Genomic DNA, 18,163 nt, shown 5'->3' with positions numbered 1-18,163 from the left:
TAAAATTTAAATATTCATAATAATCAGCTATTAAGAATACAAAAAATTAATATAATTTTCTAAATTCAAGTCCAAACAATACAAATAACAGTAAAAAAAGTTAAAAATTTTATAGAAAACAATCTTTACTAGTGACTACCGGTACATATAAGATCAAATACAGCCTCTTCAACCTTCAAATTTCCGGTACACAACGACGAAAGTTAATGAACTAACGTTTTCAATTCTCCACTGAAATCTTCGTCAGGTTCATTAATGCTTGCAAAATGGAATGCGATGAATACAGAATGCTTTTGAAATTCAAAAAATTGAATAGCTCCAGCATGTAGTAACGATCAAAGATATAAAAAAATTTAATAGACAGGAGTCTATCACAATAATGACGTGGTCTATCTATTCAGGAATAATACATAACTACCAATGTGGATGCACCTCAGAGGTATAGTGCCACGCATACGATAATACATTACTGTCCTTGAAATTAATACATCTCTCCGATTTGGTTGCCTTGTAAATCTCAAGGGTCTCCAAGGCCCTGATGTGGTCTGTTTTGAATGACTTTTTAATGAGGCTGGTGTTATCGAAGTCTGCTCTTACATCGGGGTCCGTGGCGTACGTCGACAGAGCAGTGGTGTGTCTTTTTTTGTCAATGTCATACTTATGCTCAGAAATCCTGTTTTGAACGAACCTCTTGGTGGATCCAATATATACCAGGTCCCTTTGGAACCTGTGATCCCTTACCGGAATACTTTACACCTGTTCAAAATGTTATACAAAATGTTAGTTTGTTAACTTTCGTCGTCGTGTACCGGAAATTTGAAGGTTGAAGAGGCTGTATTTAAAAATTTTATATTTTTTATTATTTATATATAATAAAATATATATATATATATATATATATATATATATATATATAATAAAATATATATATATATATATATATATATATATATATTTATATATAATGAATGCCAATGTAAGAAAAAAATAGAACTTTAATAATTTATATTATATAAGTTTTGCATTCTTTTGATAACTATTATTATCTATTATTTATCTGTTACATACTACAAATAACAATCTGGATTTTCCTTCTTATAAAATATCTATAATTTAGCAAAAACTTATTTAGGAAAAAATTAATAACAATATTTTTGAGAAAATAAAATATGAAATTCTAAATAGAGTCCAGAAAGAATACAAATATAAAATGAAATAAGCATTTTTAACTTATTAATATCAGTGAATTGTTAATAAGAATAAGGTTCATTACATGAACTTTATAAATTATAGCAAACTCATAAGTTTTTAAATTATTAGTATAAAAAGTGAAAATAATTTGTATTTAAGACTTTTATGCTTTTCAAGCTGGAAGGCTTTTATATTTTAACACAAATATAAAATAATAATAAAAATATTTTTTATTATATACTTAAAAATGTTTACCTTTATAGCAGCAACAGCAATTTCTGTAGTTGACTCCTTAGAAATTGCACATGAATACAATTGCCTGATGATATCATTATGGGAAAGTCTAGCAATATCACCAATATTTCCAATTGTCTGAAAAATTTGATATTGAAAATATTTTTTTATGTATTTATAAATTTGTAATAACAAATACAGGTATTACTAGTATAATATGGTAGTTACATTCTAAAAAAGTGTCATATTATGCAAATCCATGTTATATGAGACAAAGAACTAATGCAAAACATAGAGTTAGGTTTCAGAAGTTAGCAAAAGTATACTATTCTTTTTTGTTACTAAGAGAAATATGTTTATTAAAGCAATCAATAATTTATTTCCAATAAGTAATTAATTAACAATCACAATTAAAAATACTATATTAAATATTAATATTAATTTTAGTTAAACAAGGGCGTTTTCATTTTACATAATATTGTCATCATCTCAACTTTTTTGTTGATCTTGATCAGAAGTATCAGCAACACTTTCATATTTTTTATTTTTATCATAAAAAATGTTTATGAATGATGAAATAAAAATATGTTATTAATTGAAAAATTGTTCTAGAGGGTCATGTTTGTTCAGTTGAGTACCAAATGATTTTTCCAGAATTTGTGTTCGAATACCAAGCTACCACTGTATTTCATTCATCACTTTTCTGAATGAAGTAATCATTCATAAGTAAGTAATACCTATGGTTAAAAAACATTTAATAACACTTACCTAAAAACGTTTAAATAAACTTTACTAAATATGAAGATTAATCTATAAAAAGAAAATACAGTGACAGTCTTAAGAGCTAAAGTCTGAAAGTAACAATGTCACCTGGTTGATGGGAAAGTCGGGACAAGGAAGAAAATAAAAATTGCACAATCAGTTTTCATTAAAGTAAACCTGAGGAAAAGCACAAAATAATTTGAAAATTTCAATATTCTAAACTCCATGGGCAAATTTGAGACAACATGCATGCTTACTTGAATAAAAATATATATCAAATAACAAAGTTTACACTTAAAAATTGTCAAATTTTGTATGGAGAATTTCCAAAATTGTGTTGGAGCAAAACAGAAATCGTGTTGTATGGGGGATAGCCCCAATTTTCAAACTATGTTAGAGTGAAACCATGTTGTACAGTACAAGAGATATCTGTGTAATAAGTGATCTTTAATTCAAAATTTTCATAATTCAATATATTGTAAAATAAGTGCACTTAATAGACTAAAATGTAAATTAGTTGTCTCAATCATTATGGCAATGCAAAATAAATGATTATGAACTTGTGGGATTCACAAAGATCTGTAAGAGGATGATTGTGTGTATGTAGAAGTGTGATTACCACAAACAATGGGAGACAATGAAATATCACATAAAACTAAGTTTATAATTATACAGAATATATTTACAAATTGCAAATTAGGCTACACATGGTGGTTGACACAAAAGTCCTTTCAACAATTCAACATGTGGATCTCCATAATACCCATTGGACAATATTATTCACAAACGATTCATTAACCTAAACACTAAAGCTAATGTACCCAGCAGGTAATTTCCTCAATGCAAATGGATTTAGCTCTGAGATTATCTTAGCAATTTAACACAATGCACAGTTCCTGAAAACACATCAAACTCAAAAGAAATGTGTAAATTCCCAAGCAACACCAATGCGACCAGCATGCCAACCATAGAGTCCAGCGAGTTGCCAGTCCACACATCTTAAATACCCTCTTGCCGTCCCAGCTGTGCTGACAATCAAAACTATCCGAAAAATAATAATAAATAAATAAATTGACAACGTATAGCCCAAAAACCGACAATTACTGCTAAAATGGCACAAACTACAAATACATTATATACTCTATAATACCAATAATCTACTTTATTTTGTTAAAATAATATATTTTATAATAGAAAGAAAATACTAGACTATCAGTCTCTTTATGATAAATTGCACATAACAATTGTAATATGCAAGAAATTGATAATTTCAGAATGAAATGTAAATTCTCAATCAAATAATATTTTAAAAATTTCAATTTAGATACAAATGTTTACACTACTCTATCATATAAAGAAAAGAAAAAACACAACGGAATGTTTATCTGTATTGCATAAAAATTTTATAAAATAATGCAATATATTAAAATCTACAAGATGATCCAAAAATTTCCTGTTAAGTTCAAACTTATTTTACAAGAATGTTTCTGTTTAACATTTACTGTTGAATTATGAATGTTATGCCATTTTATTACAGGTAACTTGTGTGTAATCTGTCATCATATATAAAATGACAAAACACAATGTTGTAACGGATCAGTTGTAACTTGATCTGAGTGTCAGGTCAAGGGTGAAAATTCCTACATATTTTCGTTGTCTGAGAGGGAGTTCTTATGTAGTCGTCACCCCAGTCAGTCATATCAGAGAGGAAATAAAGTTAATTGTTAATTAAATACGTGTTTTATGTGAAACAGTGTCAAACACAAAATCGATATAAAAAACAACTTGAAACTGTAAATATTTATTCATAAGAAATATTACTGATCAGAAGAAAGCCCAAAACATCAGAGCTCTCTAGATGATAAAATTCATATCATTCCAGAAAATAAAAGCAAGTCCTAATAAATATGCCCTAATAGCTTTGGTTGCCAAATTTTACAACACCAGTTCCATACAGTATCACCTGAATTGTTTTGAAATGGAATCTCCAATTTTGAAATCAAATTGAATAAAATTCAAAAATCTAGCCAGAAAACACATTGATAATATTGTACTGTTAATTCATGCTGTTCTTTAATTTAGCTTTGACATCTTAGATGTGTGTCTCTTTATTAATATGCAAAGATTCATTAAATTTGACAAATTATGCCATCTTTTGTTTATGATTATATATTTTTATATCAGCCAAACATTTTGTGGTCTCAATGTATATTATCATTAAAATTAATAATTGATGTGCCTGCCAGCTGTTTCAATCGAAATATTTTTATTTTAACCAATAAACTGATTAATTAACAAAAAAGAATATTCATCTTTAACTGAGAATTAATTTGAAAAATAAAGATTATAAATAGTGTTATTAAAACTTTGAAATTAAAGGAAAAAATTTTAAGGATTTAAAATTAAAAGAATGTAGCATAATTAATGTTGAGTCCAGTTTTCAATCACCTGTACAAATTTTCTATATATTAACAATTCTAGTTTCTCTACTTCCTTTAATCTATACCTGCTATTGTCTTTCCAATGACATAATTCAAGAATAATGCAAATCAAAATGACAAAAAACAGGATCATGCAATATATTCATAGTAAATAACATAAAATTTTAAATCAATTACTTTTATAGAGTACCTTTATAATTGTAAGAAGATATTCAATTTTATCATCAGTTGTAGTATATTCTGAAGGAAATGTTATATCATCAATAATACAGTCAGTGCTAATATATGATGACAAATGTGCTACAGCTTCTGTAACTCGTTGAGGAATCTAAAAATAGCAAAATTTTATTTAAGAAATCTTATTACTATTAGCAAGTTATAAATATTAAGAATAAAATCATATTACTTCAGAATGTTCTTGACTGTATTTATAAATAGCAGTTCCAAGAGTCAACCAGCATAATTTCATTTTTGTATGTTTACATATGGCCTAATATTAAATAAATATTTAATAAAATGTTATTAAAATTATTATAAAATTATATATATATATAAATAAATTTTATATAATGCTAAATATTATATATTAATTAATATATTTATAATTGATATATTTGTGAGAGCCAAGATGTAATGAAGAAATTTATTGTTATATTAAAAATTTTTTTGTTAAATTAATTAATATCGTTTTAATTACAAAGAGAGATAGAGAGAGAGAGAGAGAGAGAGAATTAAACTGTTTCCCACAACAGGGAAGTAAGTCCATGGGAAACAGTTTAATGCTCTCTCTCTCAATAGGGGAGTGACACACCAAACGTGTCACTCTCGGAACTATGAACGAACATTTGACTATTGGTCCAAAACCACTAAATGGTCGTAGCCCAGTCATGGGGAAAAACCCAGAGGAGGCCCCCAATAAAAAGGGAGGGGGTAAGGACAATCAAGGGCAGTCGTCATCAAACCTTTCAAAACAGTGTGTGTGTGTTCCGCCCACCCGCCGTCGTCACTCACTTCTCGCCGCCACCCAAGAAGCCATGAAGATGAGGATTTACATCATCAAGAATCAAAGACAACGAGAAAGACATCGCATTGATACGTCTAGAACTTTATGAATATTATAAGGTATTTACGCAGCTTACTGTGAGCTCTCTCTCTCAAACCAAGTCAGAATAGAATTACTCCCTCTCTTCCTAATTTTTATGCTGAGCTTAAAATGCTGTCGTAAGACTTGTAAATAATAATATCCCTCAATAAATTAATTTTTGTTAAATGTTAATTTGGGGAGTGTACTTCTTCCAATAGTCTTCTTCCGCTTCCAAAGTTGAATTTCGCATAACTTTTCAGTTTTTCATAATAATTAACATGACATGTATATGTATTATTAAGGTTTGTATCAAAGTAATTAATATTTAATTCACTCTTTACTATACTTTTCCTATTGGTTGTAACTCTGGATACCAGTTTCTGTTGTTAATAAATAACTAAGGAAAAACACTGTATCACAGTAAGTGTTGCTAGTTTTAAAGCTATTTCACTGGACAAGTACATATTGTGTATTGATATAAGAAAGTTTTTTGGTAGTGTCTGTTTTAGATGATTTACATTTTTCTTTTAGTGATTTAATTGCAATTTTTGTGTAACAGTAAGTAAGTTTTGACAAATACTGCAGCAAATTTCAGAAAATTCTAGTTTTTTTATATATTTAGAAGTGTTCCATCTCTCAGTAAAGACTCTAACAATTAGCATATCAGATTCTAAATATAAAAGAGTTTTTTTAAATGATAAAAGTCTTTAAATGTACCATAAATATTTACTATGACATGATATCAGATGTGAAATGCTAAACTGTATCTTTAATATTAAACAATAGTTCTATATTTATTAATTTTTATTTATATTGGTGATTAATTTTAGTTTTGGCTTGAATTTCTATTTCATTTAATATCTAATAGATTGCTTTAATTATTATTATTAACAATAATAATAATTCCAAAATCACTTAATAAAATTAACATATAAATAAATAAATATAAAATTTATTTATTTCTAGATTATGATATATTTTTGATATCTTATGCATTAACTAGGATAAATAAATAAATTTTATATTTATTTATTTATCCTAGTTAATGCATAAGATATCAAAAATATATCATAATCAGCACAAAGAATGGTAAATTAGGAAACTAAAAAAATTAAAAAATATTGCACAGAAGGGAACACTAATGTATATAATATTTGTATAATATAAATATTCTATTTTTATGTTTTCTATTTCAAATTTTAAAACAATCTCAATCTTATTCTCTCTCTCTCTATTATGATTATCAAAGATAAAAGAATGTTAATTAAAATACCATATATATTTATTCACATAATGAAATAAAATAATCCATAATTTTTAAGAAGTTTCAGCCACACTGACTATCACATAATTTAATTTTCTTAAAATTTTTTATAAAAAAAAATAATTATATCATAATTTTAATTTTAAAATAAGAATTCAAAACTTATCTCTAATTTATTAATGATTTATATTAATTACCAAAATTTCTTCAATATATGCTGGCTTTAATATATGAATATCTGACCAAGATAAGAAAATGAAATTCATGTATATTTGTGAAATTTGATTTCGAGCAATCAAATGCCGAATTCCTTTTATGCAACATGCTGTATTGCACTGGACTAAAGCATCCTTGAGATAATCCATAGCAAGCTCCTATCAAATAATTTAAAATGAATATTTTATATTTAATAAAAAAATATCTTAATAAATAAATATATGCACAATTATACCTTTTGTAATTTATTACAACGAGGAACATTTTCCAAGAATTTGCATGAAACTACTGAATCAATGAAAGGGATCAAATCACATGATTTCCTGAGAAGTGTTACAAACTCATGAAACTTTGGAACATTTCCTAGATGTATTTTATCCTGACTATTAATAACTAAATCAGATAAAACTTTTTGAACTTCATTCAGTATATCTGATGATTGTAAGAGTGGATCAGGAGTCTCTTCATACTCAAATTCTATTCCTGTGTTACGCATTTCATTCAATCTATATGTTTGCTTGAATGATTTTCTGCTTGAAGACTCCAATTCAAGTCTATATCTAAATTTTAGAAACATAAATAGCATTTTAAATGTTAAATAAATCACATTTTCATTCTCTGTTTAAGTTAAAAACTTTTATATCAGTTTAACATGAAAATTTATACACAGATTTTTTATTTAATAAAAATGTTAAATAAATATTTACCTTACTAATTTCAAACATTGTACTTATATATAAAATTTTAATAATTAATTAAATTAATCAAATTAAATTTTTGTTCAACAATCACAAATTGGTGTCTAAATTTCTTTCTTACATTATAGAAAATTTTTAATAGCATTTCCCTAAATCAAACATTTATCTTTATGGTAGAGCATCGATAATCCAAATATCAATCAACCGAAACGTCAATTAACCAAAAGCTTTCCAGTCGGCAAATTTAAATTTCTGCTAGTGCTGCAATCTTTGGCTATGTCTTGGGCTACTCCAATATTATTTTTGTTGGTGTGCATGTTTTAGCTGGTAGCACTGGTGCAACCATGGGAGGGTAGTTAAGGATGTGCCAGGATTTGAACGAATTTCAACATGGGATAGGTTAATATATTTTTTGGTACATAATCGGTTTTCCAAACAACCCCAGTTCCCAATTGATTTAGATAATCGATGCTCTACTGTATATATAAAAACATACACAAAGTAATATAAATAATTTTACTGCAGGTTCACTTAAAAAATAACCAATATTGTAAGATCTCAAATTAGACTGTCATAAATAGAACAGAAAATTATATCAATCTTAAAAATCCAACAATGAGTTGCTTAACTTTTCTGGCAACATTTAGTGGCGCCATCTGTTATGATATTTTATTTTAAAATTTTTTAAATATTTTTAAGTATTATAAAATGGCAAAAAACTTAATTTTGAGGATAGAGATGAGTTTTATAAAACAAATTGTAAATGCTAATGAGTAAAATCATCATTAAGTGTGACCCTACTGAAGATACATACAACACCCTTTATCTTTCCATCCCCTCAACCTCTAAATCACCAAAATTTAATGTTATCAATTCCCCTAATAAACAAACCTCCCTGCAAAATTTCAGAAATTTTCAACAAAAAGCACAGGATTTATTAAACTTTAAAAAGGATGAACAAAATCATGCATGTGCATGCAGCACATGTTTGGGGGACTCACATGCACATACTGTGGTTGTATGCCATAGTATAATTTTCACTTAGTCATAGTTTTAGAATCTTTCCTTTGTTCTTCCTTCTTACTTCTAGGACTTTCCATTCTTACTCTAGTCTCTTGGAAAGTGAGAGCCAATTTGTGGAACCAATGAACAAAGAGGGACAAGGCTACCTGAGGGCACATTTGGAACGAGAGAGGAGTTTTGCTCTGCTGGCCATCGTAAAGTAAGGATGAAGATGATGATGTTGAGTGTTGTCGCATATTAGCGAGACTGGTGAAACAAAACTGGCCTGAAAAAAATCAATAAACTTATTGAAGTGACAACACAGCAAATCTCAAATCTAGAAAAATAAAGATAACTCAAAGTCAGTCCAAGTGAGTTCCACATGGCCTCTCACAGAAGTTGTGTAATGTTTGTACATCCTGAGTATTCAATTCTCTTCTGTTAACTATCTCACTATTTCTTCCCTATCCTTTTCGACTTCCTTCTTCCTTAGTAAAAGTTAGGTTTAAGGAATAGTTATAGCATTATCTGAGCTCAGTTCTTTATACACCTTGCGACATTTAGTCACAGTTTGACTGATATTTTGGATTTTTGGGTGATGCTATGTTACTGTTTGTTGTTTTTCTGTTTGAATCCTCCAGTATCTTATCTACAAAAATAAACACTTTGTTCCACCATCTGCTGTGCATGGCTTTTTATTCGATATATTCATGTTCATCAGCTAACAATATTCTCATCTTTAACTTCACAGCACATACAATAACATCCATACCTATAGAAATTACCTCTAAATTTTTTTACATTTCTCAACGTTTCAAGATCCCAAGTCCAAAAATGTAATATTCTGCAGGAATCATTTCCTCTCTGTTATATATAACAGCCAGGAAAGTAAAAATTAAATAATTAACTATAGAGCAATTAAAACATCTAGAATTAAATACTAGTTGGGTGTTTTCAATATAATAATAAAATTAAACAGAATGTAATGAAAGAACATACCAAGTATTTAACTTAATATATTATATTCAATCTACAGTTAATTATATTTTCATGTCTTTCATTAGAGTAATTTTATTATCAGAACGAAGAAAAGTATATTATTCCAAATATCATAATCATTTGCCAGCTAATGGTTTTGAAATTGATGCTATGCTTCAGTATAAAAATTAATTTTTTAGCATAGTGAATCAAATTACTTAATTCAAAAGTATTTAACTTATTTTATATAAGCCTATTTGTTATTCACAAGTGATTTCAGAATAAAAAGAATATAAAAGACTATACTTTGTCTCAACTAAGTTGATAGTGATGTAAAGGATATGACATCACAGAAATCACTGTATAGGTGAAGTATGAAAGGATGCCAATATTATTTCATCAAAAAATTCATTTATTGGAATCCTTATATTATAAAATTTTCACAATAAGCAATGTAATAATGCTTTGTTTATTTTAAAATTATTAACATATAAAAACTAAAACCAAGTACAAGGTAATTTAAAATTAAAATCTTGAGGAAGCAGGAAATTCAGTTCTGTTCAAGAATGCTGTGAGTGAAGGATTTTTACTGAGCACAAAAAAGATAAGCCATGTTTTAATACTTTCCACGTTGCTTATTGTGAATACGTAATTTCATAATGTAAGAACTCCTGTAAAGAAATGTTTTGATAGAACTATGTAAGGAGTTGAAGTCTGGTTGTTATTTTATGGTTAGGGCATTATTTTTAGTTATTGTTATTTTCTTTTTGGGGTTTTTTTTAAGGATAGAAACTCCCAAGAAACTCCAAATATGCAAAATTCAAAAATAGAGACCAAAATATACTAATTTATATGAGTGACTAATCACATGATGCACAGATATATAAATAGGGTAGTGCAGAGTTATTTGGAACAAATAAAAAGATGACATGCTTGTTTCAACATGGTGTAGCTCCTGACAATGACCTTCATTGAGGTGAATTGTCTGCATTCTTTGATAGGCGATCAGCTCGTAAAAAGTGTATTCTTTGCTTAATTATTTTGGTGATTTGATTGATTATATGAAAAATAATTTTTTCATTGATTGATTGATTGATTGTTTATTTTGTATATAATTGATCTTGACTTGTTTTTTTTTTTTGAATACAGTAGAGACTCGTAAATCGGCACCCCAGTAATCAGAATCGCTGGTAATCGGCACGATTTTCAGTCGGACTGTGTCGTGCTGAATCGAACGTTTTTGATACTAAATTTACTTCTAAAGTATAATTTTCATGTTTTTATATTCTTCAATATATTTATTTTGTTTGTACAAAATGCAGAAATAATTTTTAACGCTACGATAGCCTCGATTATTATTATAAAAATTTTCGTTAGGCTTAAAATCGACAAAAATTCAACACGAAGCGACACGCAACGGAAAAAATTCAACAGGAAGCGACACGCAACAAAGAAAAATTCAACAGGAAGCGACACGCAACGGAGAAAAATTTGAACATCGGACAGGTTAATATATTTTTTCGTACATAAACCGTAATCGGAACAAATCCCTAATCTGAACAACCCCAGTCCCCAATTGATTCCGATTTTCGGTTCTCTATTGTATTTGAAATATATACTTATTATTAATTCTTGTTATAATCATTGTTGTTTAAATACATAATACTGTTCAATCTATAAGTAAAAATCCACAATAATATTTAAGTGTTATTTTGAATCATTGTATTTTGCTTCCCATTGATTGGTACTTGATTTGAACCCTAACTTGTGTAACCCCATCCTCTTGTGTCATGTGGTACATTACAACTATATTGTGTGGAAGCATATTGGGATTCATCAGTAGTTATCCTATTATGGTGATTTTTGTGATATTGTGCTGGCTACATCAATAACAACTTAGTTGAAACAGAATACAGGGAAATTAAATATACTTCAACTAGCTTTTTACATTTTAATGACTTATTTTAGTGGATAATAATAATCACATTCTAAAAATAAATTTGTTTTATTTTGAAATCAAAATATTTTAATTCTGTACTTACTTTATATTTGTTTGAACTGCATTTGCTGTTTGTTGTGAAGAATCAAGTAGAATTGCATGTCTTTCATGACATGAAATACTTTCTAATTCATCTTGTCTTACATTAAGTAAATAATCACAGTTAGCAGATGAGTTGATTAAATATTGAATGAAACTCTAAATACCAAAATAATATAAGAATTAAAGTATAATCTTACGAATGCTATATCAAACAATATTACATTTAAAATATTATCCATTAAAACATTTAAAATTGCCTTTAAACATTAAAATATCAACTTTTAAAGCATTTTTAATATTGTTTTAATTTGTTATTTCTACATTATGTTTAAATTTGTTTCATTTTTATAAAATATTACAGTAGACCCCCTATAACACAGTAGATACGTTCCATGTTATATGAATCCGTGTTGTATGAGTCACTTAAATACATGAGCCAATCACAGTCCAGCATGTGTGCAGTTTAGGGGCTACAGCTGTTTGAAAGGTTTTCCTCCATAAAATTAATCGATTCTAGACTAATTTGACTCAACATTTCCAAATCACGTATAATTTTTTGGGAATAATCCATATAAACTATGCTATAAACAAAAAATTGTAGGATTACTTACCGAGTGCACATCGTTCGACGATACCATTGCTTAAGCTTATTTTCATTGTGGAGTGGCTCATCGAATGGCGAGCGTGTTTCCTGATCAGCAAATTTTTCGCAGAAAAATAACTTAACTTTGGAGACATCATTAATAAAAATATAATTTTTATGGCTGTTGAATAATAAATGTTTTTTAGTAGGTCCAGTGCTCGTTTAAACTCAACGGTTTGTACAATATCTGCTATTGGTCTAGATTTGACCAATCCTGTTGCGACATGAGTCAGCGATGACGTTTTACCATGTTATATGAGTCTCTTTTAGTGTGTTATACAAACACAATCGCAATTTTTTCACCGTGTTATACGAATCCGTGTTATATGAACCCATGTTATAGGGGGGGTCTTCTATATTTTGAAAACAAAATGCAATCAATTAAAATTAAAGTTAAATAATAGTTAAACGCATTGGATATTTTAAGTCAAAGCTTTAAGTTAAGCTTTTGATTTGGCCCTACTGCATAATATATATAGATAGTTGTTTATTTATTCAAATATTGGAAAGTATATTTCATAAATCTCCAACAAATATATACTTTTTCTTTTTGAATCAAAAAATTTATCTTTAAGTTTACAGTTATCAGTTTTAAAAATATGCATAATAAAGATTTTATTTTCCCAGAGAAAAAGAAATAGAATACCTAAATTATAACTGCTTACTAATTATCTTTAATTTATATACTTTTGATATTTCTACAATAACAATTTTATATTTTATTCATTGGGATTAAGTAGATTATATATAAATGAAAAAGATGATAACTGATACAGATTATGAGAAGATACTAGTTTAATGTTACTAAGAAGAACCAGACTTTAAGCTATTTATTTCCATATCTATTGATTTAATTAATACAGTAGAACGTCGATTATCCGAACATCAATCAACCAAAAGCTTTCCAATTCTAAACTGGAATATTCTAAAGATTCTATGACATAATAAGAAAATAACAGGTTACAGATCCAAAAAGAGAATGTTCACTTTACATATACAGTAGAGTGTCATTCATCTGAAAGCCGGTCAACCGAAACGTTTGGTTAACCGAAAGCTTTCCAGTCGGACTGTCATGCTGAATCGAGCATTTATGATACTAGATTAACTTCTAAAGTATAATTTTTTTTTGCTCTTATATTTTTTAATATATTTATTTTGTTTGTACAAAATAAAGAAATAATTTTTAACGATACAATAGCCATGATTATTATTATAAAAATTTTTATTAGGCTTAACATCGACGAAAATTCAACACAAAGCGACACACAAAGAAGAAAATTTCAATGTGGTATATATTAATATACTATTATTGGGATATACTAATTACATGGGATATACTAATATACTATATTAATAATGTATTTTTTTTACATAATAGTTATCTGAAAAATCAATTTTCCGAACAACCCCAGTCCCCAATTGAATCGGATAATCGACGCTCTACTGTATTTCAAATAATTGATGTATTCAGTACAGCAACAATAGTTTCCACTTTGTATTAGTTATTTAAATATAAATTATAAAAATTATAAGATTATATATACTACATTAAATATATTCAACTTGATTAGTTTTACTGAATAATCATTTTGTCATAATTACTTTCGTTAATTAAATATTTCCAAAGTATTATAATAAAGTTTTGCTTTTCTAAAATACATACAGAAAAAATTTTATTCAAAATATACAATATCAAAATTTTAAGTACAGTTAATAAAACTGAAGTTTTTAACACAATTGGAAAATTGCATAACTAATTCTGTATGTCTGTGCTTAATTAATGTATTTATCATTACAAAAATAGCTAAGCTAATCAAAATTTCTGCATAAAAAAATATCATGGATTATAATAAAAATAATATCAACAAATTTCATAGATTATAAGACTAGTTGATTTTTAGGAACAATTTTTGTGTTTTGTTAAGATTTTTGTCAATATAATGCTTTATAGTGTCCATTACATCAATATCTTTATAATAAACTTTTAACATATTACAATGGAACACTTTGTTTTAATTTGCATAAATTCTTATTTCTTAATATAACTCCTGCTTAAATTTGATCACACTGAATTGTTTATTAGCAAAGGAAATAAAATAAAATTTAAAGTTCTATAAGAAACAATTCATATGGATTTTTAATTATTTGTGGTGATGAGGGGAGATCCTTTCCTGGAAGCTTGTAATCTTAATCATATTCATTGTGAAATAGAAGTATAAATATTAGAATTTACAATCACCTTATCTAAATTATGTTAATGAAAATTATTAATTAAAATTCTCTTTACAAATCTTAATGAATTGGTCAAAACTTAGTGTTACTTGATTTCTTCTTTAATTTAAATGTATTTAAATTAGAGAAGATATCAAGTAAAATATAATATTTGAATTTTTTGACATATAGAAATATCACTAGGAATTTAAAAATTGAATCTTTTAAGATATATATCATCTCTAATATTCCAAAACAAATTACATTTTTTTCATTATTGAAATAAAAAAGCATATATCCTCTCAAGAATAAATGTAGATCACAATATTTATTTTTAATGATTAAACAGAAAATACAAATAAACAACACACTAAACCCGATAACATTAAGCCAATACATCATCAACTGCCGTGAATGATCAGGCTAACTTTTGGATAAACTTTTATTTCTAATCTTTAATCATATTTATCCAAAAGTTAGCCCAATTATTTATGGCAGTTGATGATGCATTGGCTTAAACAGAAAATTTTTAGAAATATGCTACATCAGGTGACTTTACATTTTCAAATCAGAAATTAGTATTTCATAATTCTACATATACTATGTGTAATACATAATTTAATAAATAATAAGTTTACACATAAGTTAATAACTCACCATGTTCCAAAAAAATGACCATGGACTAAGATGCCAACCTGGATGACTTGGGAAAGCACATCTTTGCATATCTTTAGATGATGATATCCTGCGATTATTCTTATAAAAGATTTTTCTTGGACAAGTACCATGTATATCTCTATGTAACTATGAATTAAAAACAACAAATATTTTAATTTTTTTATTTTACATATTTTAAAACATTACAGTAGTACATTTGTCTATTTTTCATAAAAATGAAAAAAATAAATAAATACAAGAAAAGTATCAGAACTATGATTTTTTTTTTTATATATAATTTTTATATAAATATAATTTAATATTTATAATGTTTATTAAACATAAACTTATTCAAAAAAAAGTAAATAATTAATTCAATCTCATGTCTGCTTTTATATCAATTTGCTATTTGAATCTTATATTTAACTTCAAGTAAAAACTGTATTGTTTTTTAAAAAAAAAATCAATAAAATTCTCAAAGCTGCTTGAATTAATAATATAACTTGATTCTTTATGAATGTCCGCAAAATATATAACCTAGTAGAAGGGAGACAGAGGGTAAGTCAGTGGCTACTGCTTAAATTTGATCACACTGAATTATTTATTAGCAAAAGAAATAAAATAACATTTAAAATTGTATAAGAAGCAATTCATATGGATTTTTAATTGTTTGTGGTGCTGAGGGGAAATCTTTTCCTGGAAGTTTGTAATCTTAATCATATTAATTGTGAAATAGAAGTATAAATATTAAATTACCTCTTGCCCATCGTAGAGGTCCACAGATCACTACAATGGGCAAGGAGGTCTGCATCTAGACTCTTCTTAAAAAGATGCAATTTACCCTATTAACTGTTGAAAGCACATTACAGACATGACATTATATGTGAAAAGACTCACAGTATCAAGATAACTATTAGTGAAAGCAAAAATAAGCAGAAAGAACAATAAACAAGTAATATCAATATAGAACTGGCAATGCAACAGAAGCATGATTCTATCATTGTATAATTATAATTATTCAATTTGACTCATAATTATAAAAATTAATGTGAAACTATATATAATATAATGACAAAATAACAAAAAACTACATATTCTATGATTTTATATAGTTTCATGAATATTTACAACAGTATAATGTAAATTTTAAAATTTAAAAGAACTGGCAGCATTTAACCAGAAAAAACTATTTAGAAAAACTTGTTAGCCACTAAACTTTGAATTGTAACTAATTCATATGTCTTTCTTTTACTGGGTGTTTTTACATTTGCTTAGAAGATACTGCAAAAGAGCTTTTGCTTTTCTCCTGCCTGGTGTTTAAATTTAAAAAATAAAATAAAATAAAATAATTGGAAGTTTTGCTTCCTTAGACTATATTATTTTAGGAGTAGAGATTACTTGTCTATAAAGCAAAATTATTCACACTCTTCAAGCAATAAGTTTATTTAGTAAATGAACAAACATATTCAGTATATTTTGTAGACCTTCCTCGGTTTAGCTTTCAAGTACAAAATTCTGATATTCTAAATTGGAATATTCCAAAGGTTCTATAACATAATAAGAAAACAACAGGTTACAGATCCAAGAAAAGAATGTTCATTTTACATATAATTGAAACATGTACATTTCAAAATTCTATTTAATATAATGTATCAAGGAAAAGAATATATACAAATATAAAATCTTAAATAGAACATATGAAGTTCATTCCCTTTCTTGGATGTTATACCGGAAGAAAACCTATAAAAGAGACTAAAAATATTTGTATCAAATGAAAACATATCTGCTAGAATTGAATAGTTTCATGTGTGTGTTTTAATTTAAGAAAAACTACATAAAGTAGAAGGATTATCATGTACTGTACAGTCATATCAACCATGACACTTTCAGATATTTTTAAAAGACAACATATGGAACATGGAGGAATAGTCATGTGTAAAAGAAAGACCAGAGAGTCTATATTGGCCTTCCATGAATACCAATATACAAGATATAAACATACTATATCTGTCAAAAAGATTATGGGAGAAACTAGACAAAGATTTATTTCACCTAAAAGGAAAAGTATACATAGTTAATTACTTCTCAAAATACATAGAACTTAAAATGATGAAAAACAATATCAAAATCAGTAATTGAAACTATGAAAGGAATTCATCTAACAAATACATATCCAGACAAAGTATTATAAGATCAGGAATCATCTTTTAAATCAGAAGAGAAGAAACTAAAAAGTAACATACCAATTAAAGTATCAAATCAATTGGCAATTCTGACAACACTCAAAAACTGGACAACAGAACCAACATAAATATGATGACAAAAATACTAACCAAACTGAAAGTTGGAAGCAATGTATGTACGGAACACTATTATGGTGGATCCTCAGTTAACTGGCACCCACGAGGATTGGAGATGCCAGATAATTGTAGTTTCTATTAGTTAGGCTATTAAAACAGACCTAACTAATAATATACCCCATACTATACAATACCATAAACTCTATATTGACTTGATATTAATAATGAAATATAGTAATTAAAAGCAAATGAAAACAAATAAAGAAACTTAACTTAATCTAACATAGTTTTATACTAAAAACAGCTTTGTGAATGTATTGTGCAATTTTAATTAAATGGCAGGACAAAAATGGGGTTTGCAAAGCATGGGCTTACTCATGATGCAGTGTACCAAGTTTAAACTTATATTTCCACTAGAAATTAATTTTATGTTAATTTTTA

The 18,163-nt window shown here is 27.1% G+C and overlaps 2 protein-coding genes across 2 annotated transcripts in view; one reads left to right on the top strand and one right to left on the bottom strand.

Annotated features, from left to right (window-relative positions):
* LOC136987425 (uncharacterized) overlaps nt 1-18,163 on the bottom strand; it is a 75,502-nt gene that overhangs the window by 44,126 nt on the left and 13,213 nt on the right. Inside the window, exons 6-12 of the mRNA XM_067285160.1 lie at nt 15,423-15,569; nt 11,913-12,067; nt 7,428-7,752; nt 7,174-7,350; nt 5,035-5,118; nt 4,819-4,956; nt 1,447-1,563 (exon numbers count right to left, since the gene is read on the bottom strand). Coding sequence (XP_067141261.1) covers nt 1,447-1,563; nt 4,819-4,956; nt 5,035-5,118; nt 7,174-7,350; nt 7,428-7,752; nt 11,913-12,067; nt 15,423-15,569 — 1,143 coding nt within the window. The remainder of the gene's footprint in view (nt 1-1,446; nt 1,564-4,818; nt 4,957-5,034; nt 5,119-7,173; nt 7,351-7,427; nt 7,753-11,912; nt 12,068-15,422; nt 15,570-18,163) is intronic.
* Nucleotides 17,645-18,163, top strand: part of LOC136987428 (uncharacterized) — a 54,900-nt gene continuing 54,381 nt past the window's right edge. Inside the window, exon 1 of the mRNA XM_067285163.1 lies at nt 17,645-17,656. The gene's annotated coding sequence lies outside the window, so the exon portion shown is untranslated. The remainder of the gene's footprint in view (nt 17,657-18,163) is intronic.

Source organism: Centruroides vittatus, unplaced genomic scaffold (genome assembly GCF_030686945.1).
Source record: "Centruroides vittatus isolate TY-2023 unplaced genomic scaffold, ASM3068694v2 scaffold_2003, whole genome shotgun sequence".
NCBI classification, from domain to species: domain Eukaryota; kingdom Metazoa; phylum Arthropoda; class Arachnida; order Scorpiones; family Buthidae; genus Centruroides; species Centruroides vittatus.
This window is presented reverse-complemented; position numbering and strand designations above follow the sequence as displayed.